The sequence below is a fragment of the Papio anubis genome, chromosome 16 (assembly GCF_008728515.1).
Source record: "Papio anubis isolate 15944 chromosome 16, Panubis1.0, whole genome shotgun sequence".
NCBI lineage: Eukaryota > Metazoa > Chordata > Mammalia > Primates > Cercopithecidae > Papio > Papio anubis.
The window spans coordinates 71,411,185-71,437,506 of NC_044991.1; the positions used below are offsets into that span (position 1 = coordinate 71,411,185).

Genomic DNA, 26,322 nt, shown 5'->3' on the forward strand with positions numbered 1-26,322 from the left:
GTAAATAGTATAAATGTATTTTGTAATTTAAACAAAAGCTTCTGTTAACATTATTGCTAACATGACTAGAGACTGTCACTAAATTTGGTGGCTCTGCTTAGGATGGTCTGAACACATGCAACATTCTTTTTGGAGCCACCTGAAAAACAAGGATTCATCATCCAGCTGAAACCGAAGACAGATTTTTTAACCAAACTGGAGGGAATTTTGAAATGGTTGACCAAATCTGTAGGATACAGAATGTACAAAATTCTCTTTTGGGGTTGCTGGGGTGACAGGGCAGCTCAGAGGTAACCATCTAGAACATCTGAAACTGAGGTATGAGACCTATATTACAACTAATAACAAAAAAACACACCATATACTTAAAATGCTGGAGATGGTGAAGACACACACTAGTCTCAAATATTACACCTCCTCCCTCCAACTGAAGCAGCCCATTCCAAGCTGCTTGAGTAACTGCATGTAACATGTCTCAGGATGAATAGCACCAGCAGGGGCTTCTTTAGTGATGGTTAATAACTCTCTCAAACAATAGAGGGCAGGCCAGCTAGTTTATTCAAATTCAATCTAAACCTTAGATCTCTGGCTTAACAATAACATGAGAAATCTTTATAGACACAATAAATCTTGCATTAAATCAGAGATGGTTTAAATCAGTCTTGTAACTTCTAATATTCTGGGCTGGCAACTACAGCATGACAAATGTTTAGTGCAGTTACAAAATCACATTTTACTTTCCTTGGCTACCAAACCTTAAACAAATCTGAAAAATGCACTGTTTTACAAAGGCTTTTACCCACTGCTGCCAGTCTCAAGTAATTATAGTTTCTTCATCCCCCAGGAACATTTCTAAATTTTTCTTTGATCTGCTTGCCTTGAAGTGTATGGAAGAACTCAGAGAGTAAGTTTAAAGAATGAAGATTAACTGAGATGCCAAGTAAAGTTTTTATTGCAAGCACAGTGAGCAGAAAGAGATGTCTTCTCACACAAAGTGGCCACAAGGTCTGCCATTAACTAAATCTCTTTGACAAGCCTTCATTGGTTTAAAGCATATGAATTAGCTTCTTGCTATCAGGTGTACATCATTTCTGCCATGTGGGACATTTTCTTGGGAATATACAAGTAATACTCCATGTAGCCTGATAGGTCCTCTATGGTCACATCATCCACAAAGACTCGAGCTTGCTCAGAACAGGATCGGGGAGAGCCAGACAGAGTTCTGGCATGCAGCGACTGAGAGTAGTCCTCAAGTGTGGATCTTCGTTCTGGAGCCAAGGGAGGGACACTCTGCAGGCCTGAAAAGGAATACACTTCCATATCATGCCATCTCTTACACTGGCATTCCTTGCCTATGCATGTGCATGGCTTGCCCTGGTTTAGCTTGGAAACGGATTGAAAGTCAGAGAGATCACTGGCTTTGAGACTTGCTTGGGAGACCTGGGTAGCGTCAGAGGAGTCTTCCTTCTTACTCTCTGATGGGAGCCTTGGAACAGAAGTTCTCAAAGGCTCAACGACTGCCCCTGTGTGATTAGCATCGAGAGAAGTAGAGCTTTCTCCTGCACTGAACTCTTTCGGGGTTGAAATTCCCAGCCCACTGCTGCCATCAGGTGAGTCAGTCTGGCTTTTGTGCTTCAGTTGACTGTTGGAAGAAGATGCTATTGTACTGCAATGTATAAACTTTGGAGGATGAAGGACAGGAGACTTAGAACGTCGACGACGCTGAGTTCTCACTGCTCCTCGTGAAGACTTCCTTGTAGACCTAAGAGGAAAAATATACACAAGAAGATGCTGGGATACAGAGCTGTCCTAAACAGATTCTTTATGATAATAGGAAATTTACCTCCCGTCAGATTTACGAGTCTAAGCTCATAAATTTCCCGCAAGAGATGCACCTGCCTCCAATTCCATGCTGCCTAAGTCTTTGTGTCTCAAAAACTTCAAAATCATCTTATTAGCAAGCTATACAACCAGGTGAGATAACGGTATTTTTAAACTGAATCACTTGGGCCAAACATTTGGGATAGAACACCTTGGGAGCCTTTGACCAGTGAGTCTGAGGGAAGCACCTCAGACAACTGAAACCAATCCCGTAAAGTCTAAATATTGTGCCCTAAACCTGAATATAGCAGCGTCAGAACCACTGTGAGGCTAACGTTACAAATGACCATTATGCCATTACTATTAAATAGATTTTTGATTCGTTTCTATCATTGGTAACAGCCAATCAATCAAAACCAAAAAACTAACAATATTTACAATCCCTGAGGTTTTCAGATACTGGGAATTACTGGACACACTATGTAAGGTAACTATTTATAAAACATTTAAATAAAGAACTGAGTGAAAAGAAAAGATACTCAAAACTGCTAAGTGAATTAGAGACAAGAACCAAACAGGACACTAAAAAAAAATGTTTTATTTGGAATTAAAATGAATGAGCTAAACAGAACACAGTAGTCCCATCTTATCCATGGTTTCACTTTCTACAGTTTCAGTTACCTGCAGTCAACCATGGTCTGAAAATATTAAATAAAAAATTCCAGAACTAAACAATTCACAAGTTTTACATTGTGCCCCACTGTGAGTGGCATGACGAAATCTTGCACCATCCTGCTCCATCCCACCTGGGATGTGAATCATCCCTTCGTCCAGGGTATCCACACTGTATATGCTACCTACCCATTAGTCATTTAGTAGCTATCTTGGTTATTAGATCCACTATCATGGTACTGCAGTGCTTGTGTTCAAGTAACTCTTATTTTACTTAACAATGGCCCCAAGTGCAAGAGTAGCGATGCTAGCAGTTTGGGTATACCAAGGAAAGCCACGAAGTGCTTCTGCTGTGGTTAGAATGTGTCACCCACAAGTTCATGTGTTGTAAACTTGGTCCTGAACGCATCAGTGCTGAGACCTTTGGGGGTGATTGGGTCACAAGGGCTCCGCCTTCAAGAATGGATTAATCCATCCACAGATTAATGAATTAAAAGGTTAGTGAGGGAGAGGGACAGTTATCACAAGAACGGCTCTGTTATAAAAGCCGGTTTGGCTACTTCTCACGAGCCCCCTTGCCACGTGATATCCTTCCCCATGTTATGATGCAGCAATGATACACTCACCAGATGCTGGTGCCATGCTCTTACACTTCCCAGCTTCCAAAAATATAAGAAATAAGTCTCTTTAAAAATTACCCAGTCTCAGGTATTCAGTTACAGCAATAGAAAATGAACTAAAACAGCTTTCTTTAAGAGAAAAGGTGAAAGTTCTTGACTTAATAAGGAAAGGAAAAAAACAAAACACATACTGAGGTTGCTAAGATGTACGGTAAAAACGAATCTCCTGTCTGAAACATGGTGAGGAAGGAAAAACAAATTTGTGATAGACTTACTGTTGCACTTCAAATGCAAAAGTTACAGCCACAGTGCATGTAAGTCCTTAGTTAAGACAGAAAAGGCATTAAATGTGTGGGTGGAAGACATGAACAAAAACGTGTTCTGACTGATGGCAAATGGGTTTGATATTGTCTGCAGTTTCAGGTGTCCACTGGGGTTCCTGGAACATATCCCCTATGGATAACGGGAGACTTGTACACACAGCTAAAGAAAGAATTACCTGACTGGAAAATAAATCTGAATTATTTGTAACAGGGTCCAGCAAATTACAGCCTGTGGGTCAAATCTGGCTCCCTGCCTGTTTTTGTACAGCTTGTGGACATTGCTCCAGTGGGCTAGCACTGTGAGCCACAGACCAGGCTAGAGGATCCTCCCCTGTCCCTATTCTCCCTGCCCACCTTCCTGGCCAGTGGACACGTTGCACCACTGTCCAGCGCCCACACTGGCTAACATCTACATGTTGGGTCTCTACTGTTGGCAACTGCTGATCATTGAGAGCCAGAATCTCAGTTCAAGACTCCAACCAGTGCTGGGATCTCTGGAGGAGAAAAGAGCATGCTGGGATCTGAGCCTCACTGGAACAGAGAGTAGAAATGACCCTGGCACTACCTGCTACCCACCCATTCCACAAGGTTCTCCTTTCAGGCTAGTCACTCTATCCTGCGACTGTCTCAGCAACTGAAGACAAAATGTGTCCACCAGCCAGGACGGCCAACCCCACGCAAACAGGGTAGAGTAGGAGTTTTCTCTCTTATTTAAGCACTTATTAATATCCTTGGAATTTTGCTTCTTGGCCTCCAATGCCTAAAAAATTTACCATATGGTGCTTTACAAAAAAAAGTTGCCAACTCCTGACCTAAAAGGCAGTACAGAGACAAGGATTTGGAAAAATGTAAAAGTTAAGAGGGATGACAGAATAAGTCTGAATTTCTGAAGAAATGAATACAGAGAACAGAGGACAAGTGATTTTCATAGACATAATGACTGAGAAATTTTCTGATTTGATAAGAGAATCTATGAACACAGGAAATACACCAGAGCAGGATAAAAAGAAATCCACATAGAGATACTCTGTAGCAAAACTATAGAATAGCAAAGACAACAGGAAGATCTTAAAAGCAGCCAGAGACTAGAAAGATTATTTCCAAATCAATAACAATTGGATTGAAGATATGCTTTTCAATATCAATGTAATGAAACCAGAAGACAATCAACTATACCTCATTTAAGTGCTAAGAGAAAATAACTGTCAATCTAGAAATACAATGTCAAGTATATCAACTCTATCTTTCAAAAACAAGGATGAAATAAAGACATTTTCAGATAAATGAAAGCAAAGTACAGTCGGTCTTCTGTATCCATGGATTCTACAACCTGTGGATTCAACTAGCAGCAGACTGAAAACATCCCTTCCACCAAGTTCCAAAAAGCAAACATTGAATTTGCTGTGCTCTGAGCACTATGCTGAGTCTGTGTGAGTGAAGTGCTGTGTAAGCACTGTGGTAGGTATTATAAGTACTCTAGAGATGGTTTAAAGTATACAGAAAAATGAGCACAGGTTGTAAGCAAATACTACACCATTCTGTCTAAGAGACATAAGCATCCTCAGATTTTGGTATTGAGAGGGGTGTGTGAGTGGGGAGGACCTGGAATCGATCTCCCACGGATACAGATGATTGTTATTTACCAATAGGACATGACGTTAACATCAGGGGCCCTTTCAAATGTATTTATATGGAATTATACAATGCAGAGGTCCTATTTACTAGCAATAACCCTTCACTGAAAAAACTACTTTAGGAAAAAAGTAAGTGATTGTATATGGGAGGTCTGAGGTGAAAGTATGGTGAGAAAAGAAGTTATAAACAAGTAGAAAAATCTAAATAAACACTGTCTGCTTAAATAATAATAATAAAACCTAGTTTGTGAGATTAAAAATAAGTAACACAACTAAAATACTGGGCAACTACATCATGGAAGTCAGGAGATCAGAGGAAAGGGGTTCTGAGGAGAAGAGCTAAAATACCATTAATTTGTGTCTTTGTTAAAAGCACGCAGGGCAAAATCAAGGCTAACAACTACTGAAAGAATAGAAACAAAGTGTGCCATTTCCAAACCACCAGAGGAAAAGAACAAACAAAATCCTTGCAAACAATTGTTTTGAAACAATTGGAAAGGAAACCAGGAGAAGTAAGGTGGGGAAAAAAAAAGGAAAGAAAAACAAAAAAGCAGGACAAATAAAGTAAAATGGCAGAATCACTTCTGAAGATATCAACAATCAAATAAACGTAAATACACTAAACCCAGCAGTTAAAAAAAAACTGATCACATTGAATAAAACAGAAAAAAATAAAACCTAGTCATACAATATTTATATGAAACACAGCTAAAATACAAGAACACAGAATGCTTGAAAGAATAGAAGGCTAGGTGTGGCTCACACCTATAATCCCAGCACTTTGGGGGGCCGAGGTGGGCAGATCACCTGAGGTCACGAGTTTGAGACTAGCCTGGCCAATGTGATGAAACTCTCTCTACTAAAAATACAAAAACTAACTGGGCATGGTGGCGGGCACCTGTAACCCCAGCTACCTGGGAGGCCAAGGCAGGAGAACTGCTCAAACCGGGGAGGCGAAGGGTGCAGTGAGCTGAGATTGTGACACTGCACTCCAGTCTGTGTGACAGAGCAAGAACAAGACTCTGTCTCAAAAAAAAAAAAAAAAAAAAAAGAAAAAGACACACAAGGGAAACACTCACTAGAAGAAAACTTTAAGACAAAAGCCATTATGAGGGATTAAGAATGTCACTACATAATAAAAGTTTCAATTCACCAGGAGGAAAACATTCAAAACCTATGCTATATAAATCCAACAAAATAACCTCAAGATACATAAAGCAAAAACAAAGAATTTAAAGGGAAAATAGACAAATTCACTTCCATGGGGTAGATTTCAACATACATCTTTATTATTTGTAAGTCAAGTTAACTAAAAAATTGAAAAAAAGGTTCAAATAACACATTTAAAAGCCTGATTTAATGGACATAGAATCCAAGAATAATGAGAGAAGTCCCAATATTCTCAAATAGACATAGAATATTTGTAAATATTGAATACGGACCAGGCCAAAAAGAAAGTCTCAGCAAATTCAGCAAAAGAAGGAATAGGTCCTTCTCTAATCATCGGGTCTTAGGTTCTATATCATAACCTACTCTTTTCTGGACACTCAGGAAGGAAAATCCAATAATATTTTATAATATTGGAATGAAAATCATTTCAATAAGAAGCTCTTACCCGTGCCAACTGTCTTTAGATGCACATGTGGTTTTAGGTTTGGTATCATCTGTTGCTGTTCTGACTGGTGCTCTGACACCTGTGCCTTCTCCAACAGACAGAGATGCTATGGACCTGAAGACAAGAACAAAGTTTATGGCTACACAACACTATAAAATGAGGAGAACATATTGTTCTCACTAACTCAAATACAATTTGTATCATACATTTTTTTTTCCAGTTTGGGTTTCTCAAAAATTGCTCAGCTTTTAGTGTACATTTTCCTTCAAAACCAAATTTAGAGGATCCCTAAAAGCCCATGGCTGCAAAATCATAAGCCGAAGAATGATTGGTAAGTGTACCCAGCAGCAGGATATAAATAGACTTTCAGGCTGTTTCCCTGGGGCAGATCAGGCCTTATGGTCAGAGAATGCTAATGACACTGACCATTTATCTTACGCAGGCAAACCAGAGTCATGGAACTAAGTTTAGAAGCAAAAACTTTAGGAGACTCCATCTAACTTAACACTGAATACATTTTCAAATATTATGCAACTTTTAGAAAAATATTCTAACTTTTGCAACTAATAAACTTGAAATATTAATCAGAGTTAAATCCTTGTGGTTTAAAATTATACAGATAATACGGGTTCCCAGTAAAGAACATGAAAAAATCTAAAAGCAAGAAGAACAGAATCATCCATAACCTCACAACCCAGAGACTACCAACATCGAACATTGGTGGAAATCCTTACAGACTTTTTCAACACACATAAACATACACACACACACACACACCCCTCCTACTATACATGCTACAGTGCTGACAAAATTCTTTAGAAAGAGACATTAATCTACTAAAATGAAAGGATGTTCAATGAAACATAATTGAAAGTAAAAAGTAACTGGGAATAACCTAAATATGTAATAGAAAAAAAAATACTGTATTTCTAAATTATGGCACATCTATACAGTAAAATGTTGGGAATTTATTAGAAATTAAGTGTACAAAGAACTTTTAATGATATAGGGGAACGCTTGTAAGGAGAAAGCAGCATGGTTAAACACCTATACATATTATTATGATCTCAACTAGGTAAAATAAGTATAGGCTATCATGAACCAGTGATATAGGTGTTAACAGTAGTTATGGTAAACTGTGATTTTTACTTCCATTTTTATCCTGTTTTGTTTTCGTAAATTTTTCTATTATAAGCATGTATTATATTACAGTCAGATAAATAGGATATTGTTTTGTTATATATATCGATTTATATCTATATAGAGATTTGTCCTAATAAGACAAATACCATTAAGGAGTCAAAACCTGTTGAACGGGATCATGCTAAATTCCTGGCAAGGCTTGGTTAGTTTATGAGTCAATCCTCAGATGTCCCATTTGTAAACTGGCAACAATATAAAACAACTAGAATGTATGATACACTACTACACAAGTCTTATTCTGCTTAGTCATGCTAATGACTCATCCCTTCTCTTACTTTGTTTTCTCAAATGTTCTCCTTCCCTTATAATTTTACTCAAGGCAGAATATATGCTACAAATATATAATTTTTTTCATTTCAGCTTTTATTTTAGATACAGGTGGTACATGCGTAGGATTGTTCATGGGCATACTGGACCCAGGTAGTGAGCACAGTACTCTATAGGTAGGTTTTCCACCCACATTCTGCTCCTGGCCTCCCCACTCCAGTAGTCAGCAGTATCTGCTGTTCCCATGTCCATGTGTGTTCAATGCTTAGCTCCCACTTCTAAGTGAGAACATGCAGGATTTGGTTTTACATATACATAATTTTTGACCATATATTTTGAAAATTTTTTAAATAATGTTCCAAGTAATTTTTAGGGATACCTAAATGACTTAATTTTATTTTTTTTTTTTTGAGACAGGGTCTCGCTCTGTTTTACAGGCTGGAGTGCAGTGGCACGATCTCGGCTCACTCCAACCTCCACCTCCTGGGCTCAAGTGATCCTTCCACCTCAGCCTACAGAGCAGCTGGGACTACAGGCATGTACTACCACGCCAATTTTTTGGGTTTTTTTGCAGAGATAGGGTTTCGCCACGTTGCCGAGGCTGGTGTCAAACTCCTGAGCTCAAGTGATGTGCTCACCTCGGCCTCCCAAAGTGCCAGAATTACAGGCATGAGCCATCATGCCCAGCCTGGCTTTATTTTACATTTCAACTTCTTTTAAAACATCAGGAAAGAAGTCTGTGTATCAAGAGTTACTTATATAAATTTACACACTAAGAGATTTGTATGTATAATTGTGTGTACACATTTCTAGTATTTTCCTGATTTAAAAGAATTATTCCTATATAAGAAATCACAAAGGATACACTGCAACCACAATCTGGAACTATCTGCTTCTCTGCTTTGCTTCTGTTTCCCAAGACGATTTATCAAAGTACTGATATGAACTGGCAAGACGACCACATTAGAAAAACATCAAGACGAAAGATACGTTTTAGAAGTATCATGGAAGCAAATATGAGCACCTATAATATCTACTGTGCAAATCTATCAGCATAAACCTTTTAATTTGATAGGCCAAAAATAGTACTAGCAACAGGCAGGTGGCTATAGCAACAACTAACATCTAGTTTTTACTTTGTGCTAGGTACTGCATGCATTTCTTCATATTGTCTTCAAGGTACCACATAAAGGATGGTTAAGAGCAGAGGTTCTGGAGACAGGCTGTCTAGGTTCAGATCCTGGCTCTGCAACTTTTACCAATGTGACTTTTAGTAAGTAATTTAATTTGTGTGAGTCTCATCTGTAAACTGAAATGACAGTAGTATCCATGCACTAAGGTGGTAGTGAGGATTAAATAATGTGCAAAGTACTTAACCCAGTGTTTAGGGCACAGGAAGTAAATAATAAACACTAATGATGATTATTATTACTTGTGGGTGTTCTACTCTGAGCTTCCAGTGTTTAGTTTCCATTCATGAAAAGAAATTCTTATATCCATTAAAAATGTTGATTTCTTTTGGCCTGGGAGAAAGAATTGGGGTGAGAAGAGTCTTACACAGAACATTTTGCAAAGGGTGAAACATTAACATTCAGACAGCAGCTGGTATGCAGGTACACTAATTAGTTTGCCCAAAGGGTCCAAGGTTATTGATCTCAGTGACAGAACCCTACTGAATAGAGGTTTCCATAGTGATAGATTTAGCAATCACAGACCATGAAATCTACAATGTCTTCATAGATTTCTATTGAGCCAATCCACTTTTAGTGAAAAATATTGTGATTCTCTTGAGATGTATGATAAAATCCCTGATGGGACACCACTTGATAATCTTTTATTAAAAAGAGGTGGGGGGAAGCCCTCCTCAAAGTGAACGAAAACCAAAACACCCAACCTAGGAGGGCAAATGAACCGCTACTTTTCAAATTTAACCAAAGGGTTTTTTTTTTTAAACTAAAACAATACTGTGCAGAATCTGGAAGGATGTTGTGTTGCACTATTAGCATTTATATCTTCTTTCAATAATGAGAAATTTTAAAAGAGGAAGAGCTTTTTAGGGAGAAGAGACTATTTTGAATGAGTAAACAAATAATTCCAAATAATGTATTACATATTTAATTACCCTGATGCATCCACTCTTAATTTCTTGAAAGCAGTCTGTAGACTCTCCTCCTCTCCATCCTTGGCTTCGGATTTCATTGTGCAAGTTTTTACACTACTTATCGATGTTCCTGTTAACACTAAAAAAGAAAATAAAGTGAGCAAAGTAAAAACAGATGGGATCAAAAGTATACCTTTTTTTAAGATTTTACATTCCTGTTACCTTCACTGTTAGAAAAAAAAAAGCAAATTTTTATTTCAAAAAGGAAGTTTCAGTGTAGATAACGGGAGACTATAGGTTTTCTTAAGGGGAAAAAAATGAAATGATACCAAAAATGGATATGTACTATGACAGAATATAAACTGTTCACATACTTGATGCCAATATCCTATTACACAATTTTGGAAACTAGATGATCTGAAACCTATGTTTCAGTATACATACTTTTTAACATGGGAATCTCCCCAGTTGGTGTAGAAATCAATGAACAAAATGACATCAGAAATAAAAGGGAATAGCTCAAATTATAGCACTCTGATTCTTTAAAATGACACTGAGTATTTGTCTGGCCTAACCCTAGTTAAGTATAACTTTCATGACACATGATAGCATTTCTCTAGAGCAATCCTGACCCAGACAGCTATGTTCAGGAAGATACGTTTTACAGAACAAGGCGTTACCACTGTGAAAGCAGAATTATAAATACACTCTACCAGTAAGGCTGATACTTCCATTTGTGTTTTTATTCATAGCCTGGAATAGTATAATTAATTGTTAAACAAGAAAGAAAATAAATGAACTATATACTTGCAACCCCACAAAAGATTATTGTGCACATGAGTGGAAAAAGAAAAAAAAAAAAAACAAAACTTTTCTTTAGCCTAAAGGTTGAAAGTAAAGAAAAAAAATAGAAATGACTATTGTGTAGACGCACCATTAAATGATCTCTTAACTAGTTTGATTAACCAAAGTCCTCCATATTTTCCACCTGATTTTTATATTTTAAACAGAGAAAGGGAGATGAAGAACCAACCAAAGCAACAAGAAACACAACAAAGAAGTCTGTTAAAAAACCCTTGAATCTAGTCTCCAAATTATTTTTTCACTCAGGGTTATTAGTACCAAATCCTGAATAAAAATTAAGCAAACCAGCATCTATGAACATATCAGAGACAATCAGAAAGAAAGAAAGAAAAAAGTACAGAAAAAAATAGAAATAGAGGATATCTGAAGCAAAAGATTCACTTCACCTCTTTATTTCTAAGCTGTTACCCCCCCCCACCCGCCCCCACCCCACTTAGGCATTCTCAGAGGGGGCAGTGCCTCTCCACCAGGCCTTGGGTCCTCTCTGATTCATATCTGCTCGTTTCTCTCAGGGTGGCTCTGAAGTTATTGTGAGACCTCTAATATTCCAAAGGTCAAGGTGTCATCATGTTTCATATAATGTAACCATTATATTATTGTAGTACCAGCGCAAAATAAAAAGGCAGGGAATCAGGACTTTTCACTTTATTTATTTATTTGCAGAAGTTAAGATATTTTAGGCAGAGCTCTCTGGGGAACACTGAAAACAGTCTCAGAAGAATTCAGCTACTTAAAAAAAAAAAAAAATTCAGCCAGCCTGCACTTCAACTTCTTAGGACAAAAAAAGAAAAAAAAAATTAAATACATTCTCCACGTATATTTTGCTGGTATTTAAGTACATAAACATGAAGAAACATTATCCACACAATCCCATGCTTCACTAGTCTCTAATTCTCAATTTAGGGTAGGATCCCCCCAAATACACAATCAATTCCTATATACCTGGGGGGAGAGGTGAGCAATCACTTATTTCAATATTTTCAAAGCTTCACATCATCTAAAAGAGTACTACTGTAGGTTGTAAACAAATTCTTCCTGCTGGTAGAACTAAATTGAAGTTTGACTTATAGTGTTCCTCAATTACCTTATGATCCGTTAGTCAATGTTCAGCCCTTACCGAGTTAATAAATCATCTGAGCCAGTCTCCCCAACCCGCAGACCCCACACAAGTCCTCTTTCGCCCTCTCTGGAAATTAGTCAGCATTTATGTACATGTCACATTTAAGTATACACTACTGAACCCTACAGGCAGAAATTCATTTCGTTCACAAATATTTACAGAATACCTACCACGTGCATGGCACTAGAATGAATGCTAGGGATAGAAGTCTAAACTCCATTTCTGTAAGGACTAGAAGAATCTCATTCCTGCCCTCCAAGAGCTTACAATATAACACTGTGCTAAGAGGCTCTGAACCCACATATGTAACTTTTAATTATACTATGCTGACTTAATAGCATGGCAGGTGATCACCCTAGATGTTAATACAAACTTTACATTCCTGTTGACACACTAAAAGATCTATCATCTAAAAACCAAAACAGGCCAGAATTAAAATCTGACTACAGATTAAAACTTCAGGAATGAAGTTCTGTCTAAATGATTTTCAGACTTCCAGCATTTTTAACTACTCACCTTTTTTCTCAGTTATTTTAGCCAAAAGCAAAGGTGAGCGTTAGGCATGACCTTAAGGGCCAGAGAAGAGAATCTCTGTAATTATAAAAGGCTCATTAAGCTCCTCTGCATCCCCAGATCCCCATTCACTCAAAGAAAGGGCTGTACAACTAACTCCGGACAACAGATACAATTGGCTTGCCCTTCTTCATTAATACCAAATTTGTGGGAGACGGTCTTGGCGTTTTAACTGCAGTGAACTCTTGAACAACATCCAAAGAGATGAAACTTTAAAAAGCCTATTCGAAGTTACTTCATGTTAAGTCAAATCAAACCGCGTAATTTAACTTTGCCTCGGATTTTCCACAACCTTACAAAAATTACAGTTATTCTAAGTTCCTCCATCAAAAGGACGAATTCCTGGTTTTCTCTTTCAACGAAATGGATGCGTCACAATCTTACTTCTATCTTGCCGTTTTAACCAAGACCTCATTGAACCTCAAGTCTAGGTCTACATTTACACGCCCGAGAAGACCTAAGAACGATCAAGAAGGGATGGCGCGGGTAAGCGTTGTTATCACAACGTTAAAGATTTCGAAACTCCCAGACCACCAGGAAGCGTAGAGTATGGGGAAGAAAACCCTGTCCAGCAACTCGAAGAGGCAAACTAGACCGGGAGGAAACAATCGGCCCCCAGGACAAAAAGCACATTCACACCTCTCCGTGCAACCCACTTTACACTCGCAGTGCTGCAGCCAAAGCACGAAGTTCTTTCTTTTTCACCCAGAGTCTGTGCCTGTCGCGGTTAAACACAAATGGAGAAAATTCCTGGTCAGAACCCAGAGGGGTAGGAGGTGGCTTGGAGTGTGAGGACAACGCCGAGGAGGGAGCTGTCCAGGGGCTCTGCCCGCCCGGGGTCTCCAGCTGGAAAGTTGCGCTCCTCGGGAGATTCCCGGGGTCAGAACGAGAGGCTGGAGTTGGAGCGAGGCACCAGGGATGCGGAAGAAGAAAGGAGTGGGGCCGAAGAGGTAGCCAACGAGAATGGGGCTCCGAGGCGAGAGGGAAAGGGCGGGAAGGAGCAAAGGGCGGCCAAGGAGGACGAAAAGGGGAAGCTGTCGCTGGGCGGGAGACGGCGGAGGAGCGGGACGGGGCGGGGTCCGCGGGAGAACAGGAAGGCGGGAAGGGGAGAGAGCGCGGAGTTCGGAGCTCCAGCAGGCACAGGCCGCGGCGGATAAGGGGGCGCGGAGAGGCCCAGGCCCGGCCCAGGCAGGAGGCGTCGGGAGACGACGCGACCCAAGGCGGGCGGGCCCAGGAAAAACCGCCCGCGGCCAGACCGGCTGTGCAGGCCGAGACGCTATGCTGCGGCCCCTCCCCGTCACGTCAGGGCACTTACCGCCTCGCAGCTGGGGCGCTCCGGTGATGCGGTGCAGTCAGTTCAGAGCGTCTCTCCCGAATCTCGGCGCCCGACTGACCCGGATCCAAACCAGCCAAGGGGGCGGCCCACGCCTCGGGAGTCGCATTGCGCCTGCGCACTCCGGCATGCACCCCGCCCCCTACCCATGCTCCTCCCACCCCGGTGACTCGGCAGCGCGGCAGGGGACGGCTGCGCAGGCGCAGGGCGGGGGGCGCGCCTCTCGAACGCCCCGCACCCGCCCCCCTCGGAAGCACGTGCGCCTTACGTAATTTCCTGTTATTCTTCGGTCTGCCTCCTCCCAGTGGCGTGGATTTGCTCCCGAACAGCTTTTGGGGCGTGCCTGCTTCCTCCCCTCTGTCAGGTGAGTGAATAGGTGTCATTCTTCGCAGTCGTTCTCTGCCTCCACCGCCCCGGCATCTCCTTGTGCTTGGTCCTCTACCTGGAGTCACCTATGCAGCGGAATTCCGCGGGGCGGGGGCGAGGACGTGCGGAGGTCTTTATGGCAGCCAATCCCCGGCTGAGCGCTTGGCCAGAGTTTTGTGATGCTAGAATCTGGACTGCCTGCGACCTCTCCAGGACTCGGACACCAACCCTCGCCTCCTGGTGATCTTTCAGGACCTGCAGAGAAGCGAAGAGGTATTGGACGTGGCCAGGGTCAATAGTGTGAAGCCAGAATTAGAATTGAATTGAAATGCCTCGGTTTTTTTTTTTTTTTTTTTTTTGAGACGGAGTCTCGCTGTGTCTCCCAGGCTGGAGTGCAGTGGCGTGATCTCGGCTCACTGCAAGCTCCGCCTCCTGGGTTCAGGCCATTCTCCCGCCTCAGCCTCCCAAGTAGCTGGGACCACAGGCGCCCACCACCACGCCCGGCTAGTTTTTTGTATTTTTAGTAGAGACGGGGTTTCACCATGTTAGCCAGGATAGTCTCGATCTCCTGACCTCGTGATCCACCCGCCTCGGCCTCCCAAAGTGCTGGGATTACAGGCTTGAGCCACCGCGCCCGGCCAATGCCTCGGTTTTGATATCGCTGTGTTTGTCTTGAGGCAACTGCTTTTCCTCCTCTGGGCCTCTCAGTTTTCCATCTAGTAAGTAAAGAAGTTGAACCTTATCGGTGAATCTCGTGTTTTCAGGCGTAGACTCCTTTGAGAATCTGGTAAGAACTGTAGACCCTCTTGCCAAAGAAATGCACCTACACACCAAATTTTGCAAAAAGATTTAGGCAGTTCACCAAAGGAGATGAATTTTAGGGTTCTTTACATTTTTCTGATTCTGAATGTTGCTCAGATGGCAGGCGGGAAAAGGTGATCTGTGCAACAGCTGCCACCTGCTTCATCACCAGGACTGGTTCTGCTAATCTAGCTGTGCCTCTCCTCGCCTGGCAGTCTCCAGCTCCACGTCTGCACTTCTCAGAGCTTCATGAGAACAGATGATTTTGCTCAATAGAGTTGGCTGGTGTTGATTGTGGCCCACCCCTAGAGTGAGGGTTTTTCCCTGAACCAAAACTGGCCCCATCCACCCTCATTCCCCAATACCTTAGTTGTAGTCAACTGACTAGATAGGCTGCCGAAGATGGTTTAACTGTGTCCAGCTTAACTACAGCCAGTCTTTGGAATGCCTGGCCTATATTTGTAAATGAAATCTAACAATTTATTGTATAACGTTGTTAAACATAAAGCATGAAGTTGGCCTTGGGTAAAACATTTTAAATTCTCGTCGTTCATACCAGAGGTTCAGTAACTGACGGGATGAAAGAAAACTGTTCATTGTAACCTAATGATGCTAATTAGATAGCATTAGAGTATATTAGAGATAACTTGTTCTAGCTGGCTTTGTCCTTTGTCTCACAGTGCTGGTAAGTCAGGATTTAAACTGCCCTTCTCAACATCTCTTGGAAAAGAAAAAGCGGGAAATATGATGCATTTTTGTTTCTCAGACCTTGCCAAGTGAAATGTATCAAGACCAAATGCATCTTTTTAAGCTGCCACTTCAAAATATAACTTCAGATAAAATCTCATATATCCTTGAGAAGGCCGGGCACGGTGGCTCACACCTGTAATCCCAGCACTTTGGGAGGCCGAGGCGGATGGATCACTTGAGGTCAGGAGTTTGAGACCAGCCTGGCCAACATGGTGAAACCCCGTCTCTACTGAAAATACAAAAAGTTAGCCGGGCGTGGTGGCACATGCACCTGCAATCCCAGCTACTCAGGAGGCTGAAGCAGGAGAATCTCTTGAAGCCGGGAGGCAGAGGTTGCAGTGAGCCGGAGATTGCGCCACTGCACTCCAGCCTGGGCCAACAAAGCAAAACTGTCAAAAAAAAAAAAAAAAAAATCTCATATATCCTTGAGGGGAAAGAATTGTCTGAATCCTGATTGAGTTCCCAGAGCTTAGCACAGTTCCTGTAGGTGCTAAATACAGTTTTGATGAATTCTCATTTTACCTGCTTTCCATCCCTAATTATATTAAATACTAAAAACTAAAAAGTTACAATATTTCATTTTGTGTAAGCACATCTCCATCATAAAGCGTTAGATGCTTTCCAAGAATGTGACTCATTACTCAGGGAGTACTTGGAAGATGAGAACCTCTTGTGAATACCGAAGCCTGTTAACTCACACACCTGACGTGGCCTGAAGTTTTAAGTCATTATAGATAGGACTGGCTCACGGTGTGGTACATCATGACTTGGAATGAGATAGAAAAGCAACAAAATGGGGTGGATCTAAGTGAACAAAAAGCCAGATCACTGTCCTATACCAGCAATTCTGGGTCTTTTTAACCATGGGAAAAAAGCCTGAATTTGTGTGTGGACTTTATATTCAAGAAATCAACTTTGTATTAATGCACATGGTAATGCCATTTAATTAAAAAGCTGTAGTAGATGTAAAATTCCTCTAACAGTGCTTCCTTCTTGTTACAAGTGTCTTGTACATACTTTAGTAGGAGAGACTTAATTCCATGAATTTGTACTGCAAGAACAATTTATATAGGAAGATAATAGTTTTGCTTAAAAAATAACTTTGGAGAAGCCAAGTTCAAAGTAATAAAGAAAATTATTTCCCTAACAATGTGACTGCCATCCTACCAGTTGGTAATCTGGAAAATATTCTGTTCTTATGTTTTAAGACTCAAATTAATTTATTTCTTACCTCGATATACTTTTCTTAATGACTTGGGGTAGGCCAGGTGTGGTGGCTCACACTTGTAATCTCAGCACTTTGGGAGGCTGAGGCGGGTGGATCACTTGAAGTCAAGAGTTCGAGACCAGCCAGGCTAACATGGTGAAACCCCATCTCTCCTAAAAAAATAAATAAATAAAAATACAAAAATTAGCCGGGAGTGGTAGCGCATGCCTGTAATCTTGGCTACTCTGGAGGCTGAGGCATGAGAAGCACTTGAACCCAGGAGGTAGAGGTTGCAGTGAGCCGAGATCATGCCATGGCACTCCAGCCTGGGCTACAGAGCAAGACCCTGTCTCAAAAAATAAATAATTAATTAATCAATTAATTAAAATGAAAATGAAAATGACTTTGGGACAGAAGGTAGTGATAATGATTGTTTGTCTTGATTACAAGTTGTTAGTTCATGTAATCTTCATAACCAATTTGTGAAATGTACTTTTATGATGTCTGTTTTACAGCTGAGGAAACTAGGCTCAGAATAGTTAGATAACTTGTCCAAGGTTACATAGCTTGTAAGTGGCAGAACGGGGATTCCAATCTAGGCAGTCTGGCTATCCACCCTGCTGATCGCTGAGTTACGCTGCTTTTCTTAGGCTCCCCACCTTTACCTCCTGTAGTTGGTACCCAGCTAGACCAGGGATACCTGCTTTCACCTGGAAAATACCACTGGGCTTGAGGAAATTGGCTGCCCAGGGCCTAGGACTGTTCCAGCCACACTTTCTTTGCATGTGTTTGAACCCAGCAGGCATATTTCCCTCTCAGATCTCAGATCTTTTGTATGTGATGTTTCCCCTCCTGGAGCATTGTTTACCCACAGTTCATCTCGTCATTCAAAGTCTCTGCTCATATCAGCTCCCCGGGGGTGGGGGGGTCTTCTTTGGCTTCCCCAGCACCCCCTTCCCTCTGTATCCCTTTACCCTGCTTTATCATAGCACTTATCACTACCTGACAATGTATAGTTATTCTTTGGTCCCGTCACTAGAATAGAAGCTACCTGAGGACAGGGACTTTGTGTCTTTTTTTTTTAGTCACTATTTCTGTTGAATCAAAGATGCACATTTTCCCACAATTTATTAATAGCAGTTAGAACATCTGGATGTGTCTTATAATCACCAGTGTGTTCTGGTTTAGTTGGTAGTATTTTTTTTTTTCTTTCTTGTACCTACAGTAAGTGGTGAGTCTTTAAAATCATGGTGTCTTGGAATTGATGAAAATACCGTGTATCCCCAGGGCCTGAACTCTATGTGGCACGTAGTTGGCGCTCAGTAATTACTTGTTAAAGGAAGGCATTGAGTGTTGTGTGCCAGAAACTATTGAAACTTTTTTTTTTTTTTTTTTTTGAGGTCTCTCTCTGTCACCCAGACTGGAGTGAAATGGCATGATCTTGGCTCACTGTAACCTCCACCACCCAGGTTCAACTGATTCTCGTGCCTCAGCCTCCTAAGTAGCTGGGATTACAGGTGAGCACCACCATGCTCTGCTAATTTTTTTATTTTTAGTAGCAATTTATATCATTCTAGTAGACTCTTAGAAAGTAGATGGGGAGGGTGGGGAATGTAAGAGAGACCAGTTAGAAGACACTCGAAATAATCTGAGGGAAGACCAGAATGGGAACCATGGCTGAAGGATGGTGAGACCAGCAGGGCTCCGCGGCCTGCTGAGCAGAGATGTCTGGCCTGAGCCAAGCCAGTAGGTGGCCCCCTTCACTAAAGAAGGGAATCCAAGAAGACTAGGTTTGGGGAGTGGGAGGGTTTGGTTTTGAACATACAAATTTCAAGTGCAGATGAAAGCAGGAATCAGGTCCCAAAGGCTGCAGCAAGGGATTTATCCTAAGGTTTCTCCTTCTAAGAACTGTAGGAGCTATGGAAAGAAATGACCGGATTTATTTTGTCTGGTTTCAGCATGAGCCAGCATGGTGATCCAGGCCCGCGATGATGGTGATCGAAGGGGCAGGTGGCCCTAAGTATGGAGAACAAGTGACCCGATTGAAAAGTTGTGTAGATCAGGCCTCAGGGAGAGATTGACTACGAACAGGATGGGCAGTGAGAGAAAGCTGACAATGATACTTTGCTTTCCAGCTTGAGCAACTGAATGGATATTGGTGCCTGTCTCAATTAAACTCTGTTGAACCCAGCTGACAGTGAGCAGAGGAAGGACATTTAAATGGAGAATCATAGTAACGCTAATACTTTCTTTTATTCTTTCTTTCTTTTCTTTTTTTTTTTTTTTTTTTTTTTGAGACAGAGTCTTGCTCTGTTGCCCAGGCTGGAGTGCAGTGGCGCAGTCTTGCTCACTGCAACCTCCACTTCCCTAATTCAAATGATTCTCCTGCCTCAGTCACCCACATGTGCCACCATGCCTGGCTAATTTTTTTTTTTTTTTTTTTTTTTGGTGGAGAAAGGGTTTTGCCATGTTGGCCAGGCTGGTCTTGGACTCCTGGCCTCAAGTGATCTGCCCGCCTCAGCCTCCCACAGTGGTGGGACTGTAGGCTTGAGCCACTGTGCCCAGCATATGAGAACTGATACTTTCATAGCTCTTCCTATGTATCAGAAGACTTATTTTAGTTATCACCACAATCCTATGAGATTACTATTATCACCATCATCTTCCAGATGAGGAAACCGAAGCAAAGAGTAGTAACTCACCGAGGTCACACAGCTAACAAGTGGCGGAGCTAAAATTTGAACCCAGGCAACCTGGTAGAGTCTGTGTTGTCACTGCCTCTCTGTGCTGATATTTCTCTAAATTAGCTCAGTTTGGACACTGAACCTGAGAGATCCGTGGGGCAGCCACGTAGAGGTGTCCAGCAGGCAGGAAGATACATGGTTCTGAAGCTCACATGGGAAGTGGGGACTGGAAATAAAGATTGTGGAGTTTGCATACAGGTGGCCATTGAAGCCACAGGAAAGGACAGGACCCTTAAGGAGAGGGTGGGAAATAATCGGAGAAAAGAAACAAGGGAGCACTGGAAGGCAAACAAGCATTCCACTTGTGGGAAGGACATAGTCCCTTCTGCAAATGAATATGCTGCACCTGGCTTGTAGATCTTCAGTCAACAGACAGTCCATCCCCCTGAATTTGTTTGGCTCTGGGTACCCTGACAAAAATGGAGTTCCTGGACCCACAACCCTAAGGACCTGCCTCAGTGGTGATGATCCTCCCCACTTTCTTCTACCAGGAGAGTCCACTGTGGGCCTGTTGGCTTCTCTGGGCATCTGTTTTTTGCCCCTCCCTACAACTGAAGAGCCTCCAGCTCCTCTGTCTACCGCCCGTCGACTTTGTCAGCTCAGGTCCCCTCCCTGTTTCTAGGACCACAGTAACATTTCACCTGGAGCTTCTTCAGGTCCCTCCTGAACTTATTTTCAGCCCTTTATCCAAACATTTCTTGTATCTCCTGCTAGATTCTAAATTTCTGGAGGGCAAGAAGAACCTATTACGTTGACTTTCCCTCCCTCAACCCCTGCTCCCCTGTGTGGGTTAAATGGCCTGACGCCATTGTCCCATGGGACTTCGCATGCAGTCCACCTGAATAGGAGCCGCATTTTGTATCTCTGTACCTAGCACAGGAGCCAGGGAGTCCATCAGTCAGTCAGTCATCTTAGCAAATAATTCCAGTTGTCTATTAGATTTCTAGAAACATGACTGGGGACTGTCGATGCCTTTGACAGTTGATTTGAGCAGCAGGACCTTTCACAACAGCCTCCTGTTTTTGTGGGTGGGGAATAGGCAAGGTTTGGGAAGCGGGCATTCGCTGCTCTTTCTTGTCATTCTCTTCATAGCCCCCAAGCTACTGTGGTCTATTGTTTTGATAGTTGCTTTCCCGAAATGTTAACAGGATGGAGAGTGAAGGAGGAGTCTGTGATACCTCAGCCATGCGCCAGTGTGCCGATTCCCATTCTGCATGAATTTGATTTCCAAGACTCCAGTCAATCCTCAGAGCTCCAGGTAACTGCTGATCACCAGCAGAGGGAGCCCTAGGACCACAGGGCCTCTTTCCTTACCGATGGTAAAGCCCTTCACTGTGGCTTCAAAACTGTGGAAGACCCTGGATTTGTGGATCACTTGCCTTTAGAATAGAATCAAGAAATAACGCTGCAGAAGAATCTCCACATGGTAAGGATTGGGAGTGTTGAGAGGGGCTTCTGGGGTGCAGGTAATGTTCCTTCATCTGATGTTGGTTATAGGAGTGTGTGCTGTAATGTACTATGTGTACATTTTTTTGTGTGTATAACTAAACTTCAATTAAAAGTTTTTAAAACTTAAAATAAACATCTCTATGTATACCACAAAATAGGTGTCAGGTTAGGGTGAGCTGTTCTTTTCCCTACAATTCTTAACCTTATCTGAGTCACAAGACAGCCCTTCCTCCCTTCCTCTGTGAAAGCCACAAACGACTGGTTAAGGACTTCTGCAGCAGCCGCCGAATAGAGAAAGTGAGCGCAGGACATGAACAGATGGTTCACAGCAAAAGAAATACAAATAGCCCTTAAACGTATGAAAAGGTGCTCAGTCTCAATCTTCAAAGAGAAGTGCTTATTGAAAGTATGCGGAGATTGGTCGGGCGCGGTGTCTCAAGCCTGTAATCCCAGCACTTTGGGAGGCCGAGACGGGTGGATCACGAGGTCAGGAGATCGAGACCATCCTGGCTAACACGGTGAAACCCCGTCTCTATTAAGAAATACAAAAAACTAGCCGGGCGAGGTGGCGGGCGCCTGTAGTCCCAGCTACTCGGGAGGCTGAGGCCGGAGAATGGCGTGAACCCGGGAGGCAGAGTTTGCAGTGAGCTGAGATCCGGCCACTGCACTCCAGCCTGGGCGACAGAGCGAGACTCCGTCTCAAAAAAAAAAAAAAAGAAAAAAAAAAGAAAGTATGCGGAGATACCATTTTTAACCTGTCAGATTGGCAGAAATCCCAAAGCTTGACAGCATGCCCTGTGGATGGGGCTGGAGGTGGGGGAGTCGGGAGAATAAATAGCAGGCCCTTTAGTACATTACCAGTGGGATTGTGAAATTGACAGCCCTGTTGATTTGGGCAATATCTACCAAAATTACAAGTCTAAGAATCTACCCTGTAGATGACATTTGTACATATATGTAATAATTTAATCTCCAAGTTGTCTTCTTGCTCTGTAAAAGGAAGATTTTGGAAGTTAAGAAAACTTTTTCTGCCTCAACGAAGTCACATTTTAACACTAATGTCTCACGCTGTGGACTCAAGAAAATCTAATTTAAAACAGAGCCAGGCAACGGCTTCCATTGACTGACTGGCTGGAGGGAGCTGCAGGCTAACTAGGAATTAGGAATTAGCCACAACAGAAGTGCATTGGTTTTATCTCAAGAAATATCCTCCTTTACACCTGTCGTGGCAGATGTGCCCACTGCTTGGGTGGCAGGACACTTTGATTGTCTCACCAAGACTGTGTGGAAAGGGGTGGGGTACTTCTCCAAAGGGAAAAGTGGGCTGCTGTCACCCATAAAAGGGGTGGAGGGAAAGGGCAGGCAGAAACAGTCAATGTCTTCCATAGCTCCAGGTCACGTCTGCCTGCTGCTGATACCACATTCATATCTGCAGCCTGTGTGTCTCCTTGACACCACGCCTCTGTGTCCACTGTCCTCCTAGTCAGTCGCCTACATGGATGTCCCTCTGACACCTGGTGAAACATGATGTGTTTCTAATTGAGCAGGTTATCTTTCCCTCTAAGCCTGGTCTCCTGGCCTTTCCCCAGTGCCTTCCAATTTAATTGAATCAAATCGAATGTAATTCACCTCCTCCCATCTGTCTGGCTTCTGGGTTAATACCCCCCAAACTTTGGAAATATTTTAATGTGTTAATATATTATTTTTTAAATAAAAAGTAGTTTTAACAAAAGAAAAATATACCTCTGTAGAAAATTTAGAAAATATAAGGACTCAGGCACCTTATCTTTTTTATCCCCTGGTTAGCCCTGGGAGGCAGACAGTGTTATTTATCCCCATTTTACAGATGAGGAAACTGAGGCTCAGAGAGGAACGTGGCTTGCTGCTTTCACACAGGTCAGAAGGATCTATGCCGGATTTGAGCCCAGGTCTTTCTGGTTGCGAGCTGGAGGCGGTCTTGTCTTTGGGATACTCAGTTGAAGGGCTTGGCCTTTGCCTCAGAAGGACTCGACCTGGCCCCCTCTTGAGGATGTCCTCTGGCAGCATTTGGTCATGGTGTTGCAGAGTGCCTAGGAGCCACACTGACTCTGAGAAGCCCTGCCTCACACACCCACCCCTCTGTGTGGCCTTGGACACACTGCCCAAGCCTCTGTGCCCAGTTTACTCCTCGGAAAAATGGGAATGATGATAGTAATCATAGGCTTCCCTTAGAGGACTAGGAGAGAATGGAATGACCAATGTGGTAGAACACTGCCTGGCTCATAGCATCTGATAATGGCTTAGATATTTGTCCCCTCCAAATCTCAGGTCAAAATGTGACCCCCATTGTTGGAGGTGGGGCCTGATGGGAGATGTTTGGGTCTTGGGGGTGGATCCCTCAGGAATGGTGTGGTGCCCTCCCATGGTAATGGGTTCACCCCAGGCCCAGTTGTTAGAAAGAGTCTGGTACCTCCCACCTCCTCTCTCTTGCTTCCCTCTCTGGCTGTGTTATCTGCGCAGGCCAGCTACGCTTCGCGTCCCGCCATGAGTGGAAGCAGCCTGAGAACCTCACTAGAAGCCAAGCAGATGCTGGTGCCATGCAGAACTGTGGTCCAAGCAAACTTCTTTTCTGTATACATTACCCAGTTTCAGATATTCCTTTATAGCATCACAGAACAGACTAATACAGCATCCAACAACATTAGCCACTGCTACTATTATCATTAGTATTTTAAGTGTGTGCATTTTAACTGCTGGTACACTGTGTGAGCTGGCTTGGATGTCTGTCCGCTCCAAATCTCATGTGGGACTGTAATCTCCAGTGTTGGAGGTGGGGCCTGGTGGGAGGCGTTTGGATCATGGCGGCATATTCCTCACGCTTGGCTGGGCGCCATCCCCGTGGTGATAAGTGAACTAACGGGACATCTGGTTGTTTAAAGGTGTGCGGCACCTCCCCCCTCTCTTGTTCCTGCTCTTGCCATGTGACACACGGGCTCCCCTTTGCCTTCCACCATGGCTGTAAATTCCCTATGGCCTCACCAGAAGCAGATGCCAGCACCCCACTTCCTGTACAGCTTGCAGAACCAAGAACAAATTAAACCTGTTTTCTTTATGAAGACACAGACTCAGGCATTTATTTATATCAGTGCATGAACAGCCTCATACACTGGGCATACGTGTTATATCCTGCTTTCCTTCAGTTTACTATTATGAGCATTTTTATGTCACAATATATTCCTCAAAACATTACTTGAATGACTGTATAATAGTCCATCATTTAAATATATTCATAACTTATTCTGTAGTTAACCATTCACCTGTTTCTGGACAATTAGGGGTGTGTGTGGGTGTTTGTTGTAATAAAAAACTCTAAACCAAAAATCCTTGTCTGATTATTTTCTTAGAGTAGAGTTTTACACCTGGAACTCCTGGGTGAGAAGGTATAAACAGTTTAAAGTCTCCAGCAACACACTGATAATTGCTTCAAAGGAAAGCTCTCAACCGTTTACTCTCAGCAGTGTGTATATTAGGGCTGTCCTCACCACACCCTTTCAGGCAGCGAGGCGAGCTTTTTTTAAAGTTCACCTTTGTTGCTATTTATTTACAAGGCAGGTTTTACTACATTTCCCTGGGATGGTGGGGGTAGGTCCCATGCCCAAGGTGCTTCCAGCTATGCTGCCTGTTACAATGTTCTTAAATTAGCTAACAGTCCCATAAGCCCTGGGTGGACATATTTACCTGTTTCCTGCCTGGTCTGTTTTCCTGCAGGTGGAAATATAATTTCAGTGCTGGAAATATTCTTTTTTTTTTTTGAGATGGAGTCTTGCTGTGTTGCCCAGGCTACAGTGCAGTGGCACCATCTTGGCTCACTACAACCTCCATCTCCTGGGTTCAAGCAAGTCTCCTGCCTCAGCCCCCTGAGTAGCTGGGATTACAGGCTCACACCACCATGTCCAGCTAATCTTTTTTGTACTTTTTGTAGAGACAGGGTTTCACCATGTTGGCCAGGCTGATATCAAACTCCTGACCTCAAGTAATCCACCCGCCTCGGCCTCCCAAAGTGTTGGGATTACAGGTGTGAGCCACCGTGCCTGGCCAATACGTTGGTTTTTCTGTTTCTCTGTTGCCCCTGCTTTAAGGTGTTTAGCATGTGCCCTCCCTCCCTGGTGACGGCATAGTCCCAAAGCCCAGTAATAGATTTTAAAGAAATCTGACTCAGGTAAGGTACAAGCTTAGCTGGACTGGCCCATTATCTGAAATCTGTGTGTGACCTTCCCAACTGATACTGCCAATACTTGTGTCTGTTTCAACTTCAGATTCCCGTTCAGTATACTCACCCTTTAAGTTACCCTACTACTAGTATCCTGACCTCCCAGAAAGAAGGCTAGAGTTTTATTTTGTTAAAGTAAAATCAGTATTCCCCAGTGCTCTGTATGTTACAAAATGCATTCACACATGACTGCTTTGATCCTCAGAATGATTCTGGGAGTTACATAAGTTTATCTCCATTTTGCAGATGAGGCCCAGAGAGGCGAAGCCATTTGAGCTCATGAGTGACAGATCTCAAGCCCTGCTCTTTCTAAAGCGTGCTGCCTTCAGAAAAGAGCCAGAAGGATGAAAATTACTTTAGAAAGATGAATACTAGCTTTGAAGGAATAAAAGCTGACAAGGAATTGAAGGAGTTGAGGCACAAGCTTGAACAGGGTTGCGTGTTTGGCCCTTGATTGTAAAGGCCCATTGTTGCACCTGTTCCTGTTACTTGGGGAGTTGCAGCAGAAGGAACAGCGGCCTGAGACTCTAGAGAGCTGGGGAACACGTTCCCTCTCATCCCTCCAGGGCCACCACTTCTTGTGGGCCCTTGGGCAAGTCACTGTACTTTC

At 42.6% G+C, this 26,322-nt stretch overlaps 1 protein-coding gene and 1 long non-coding RNA gene across 7 annotated transcripts; one reads left to right on the forward strand and one right to left on the reverse strand.

Moving 5' to 3' along the window:
- OSER1 (oxidative stress responsive serine rich 1) lies at positions 1-14,699 on the reverse strand. 5 transcript variants are annotated; one of them, XM_009216084.3, is made up of 5 exons: positions 14,589-14,699; positions 14,415-14,503; positions 10,278-10,395; positions 6,686-6,799; positions 536-1,762 (listed from the first exon to the last, which is right to left on the reverse strand). In XM_009216084.3, exons 3-5 carry the CDS (start codon positions 10,352-10,354, stop codon positions 1,075-1,077), a joined length of 879 nt encoding a protein of 292 aa, XP_009214348.1. In that variant the 5' UTR covers positions 10,355-10,395; positions 14,415-14,503; positions 14,589-14,699; the 3' UTR covers positions 536-1,074. The 5 variants fall into 5 exon arrangements, with proteins under 5 accessions (XP_003904764.1, XP_009214347.1, XP_009214350.1 ...); XM_003904715.3 differs by lacking the exons at positions 14,415-14,503; positions 14,589-14,699 and adding an exon at positions 14,129-14,377 and having other exon boundaries at positions 1-1,762; XM_009216083.3 differs by lacking the exons at positions 14,415-14,503; positions 14,589-14,699 and adding an exon at positions 12,757-13,415 and having other exon boundaries at positions 1-1,762.
- Positions 14,306-21,592, forward strand: LOC103887999. Of its 2 annotated transcripts, none has more exons than XR_652317.4 (4): positions 14,306-14,510; positions 18,671-18,787; positions 19,229-19,467; positions 21,163-21,592. It is a non-coding gene; the product is annotated as an uncharacterized LOC103887999 (long non-coding RNA). The 2 variants fall into 2 exon arrangements; XR_652316.3 differs by lacking the exon at positions 14,306-14,510 and adding an exon at positions 14,673-14,785.
- Positions 21,593-26,322: the final 4,730 nt, after the last annotated feature.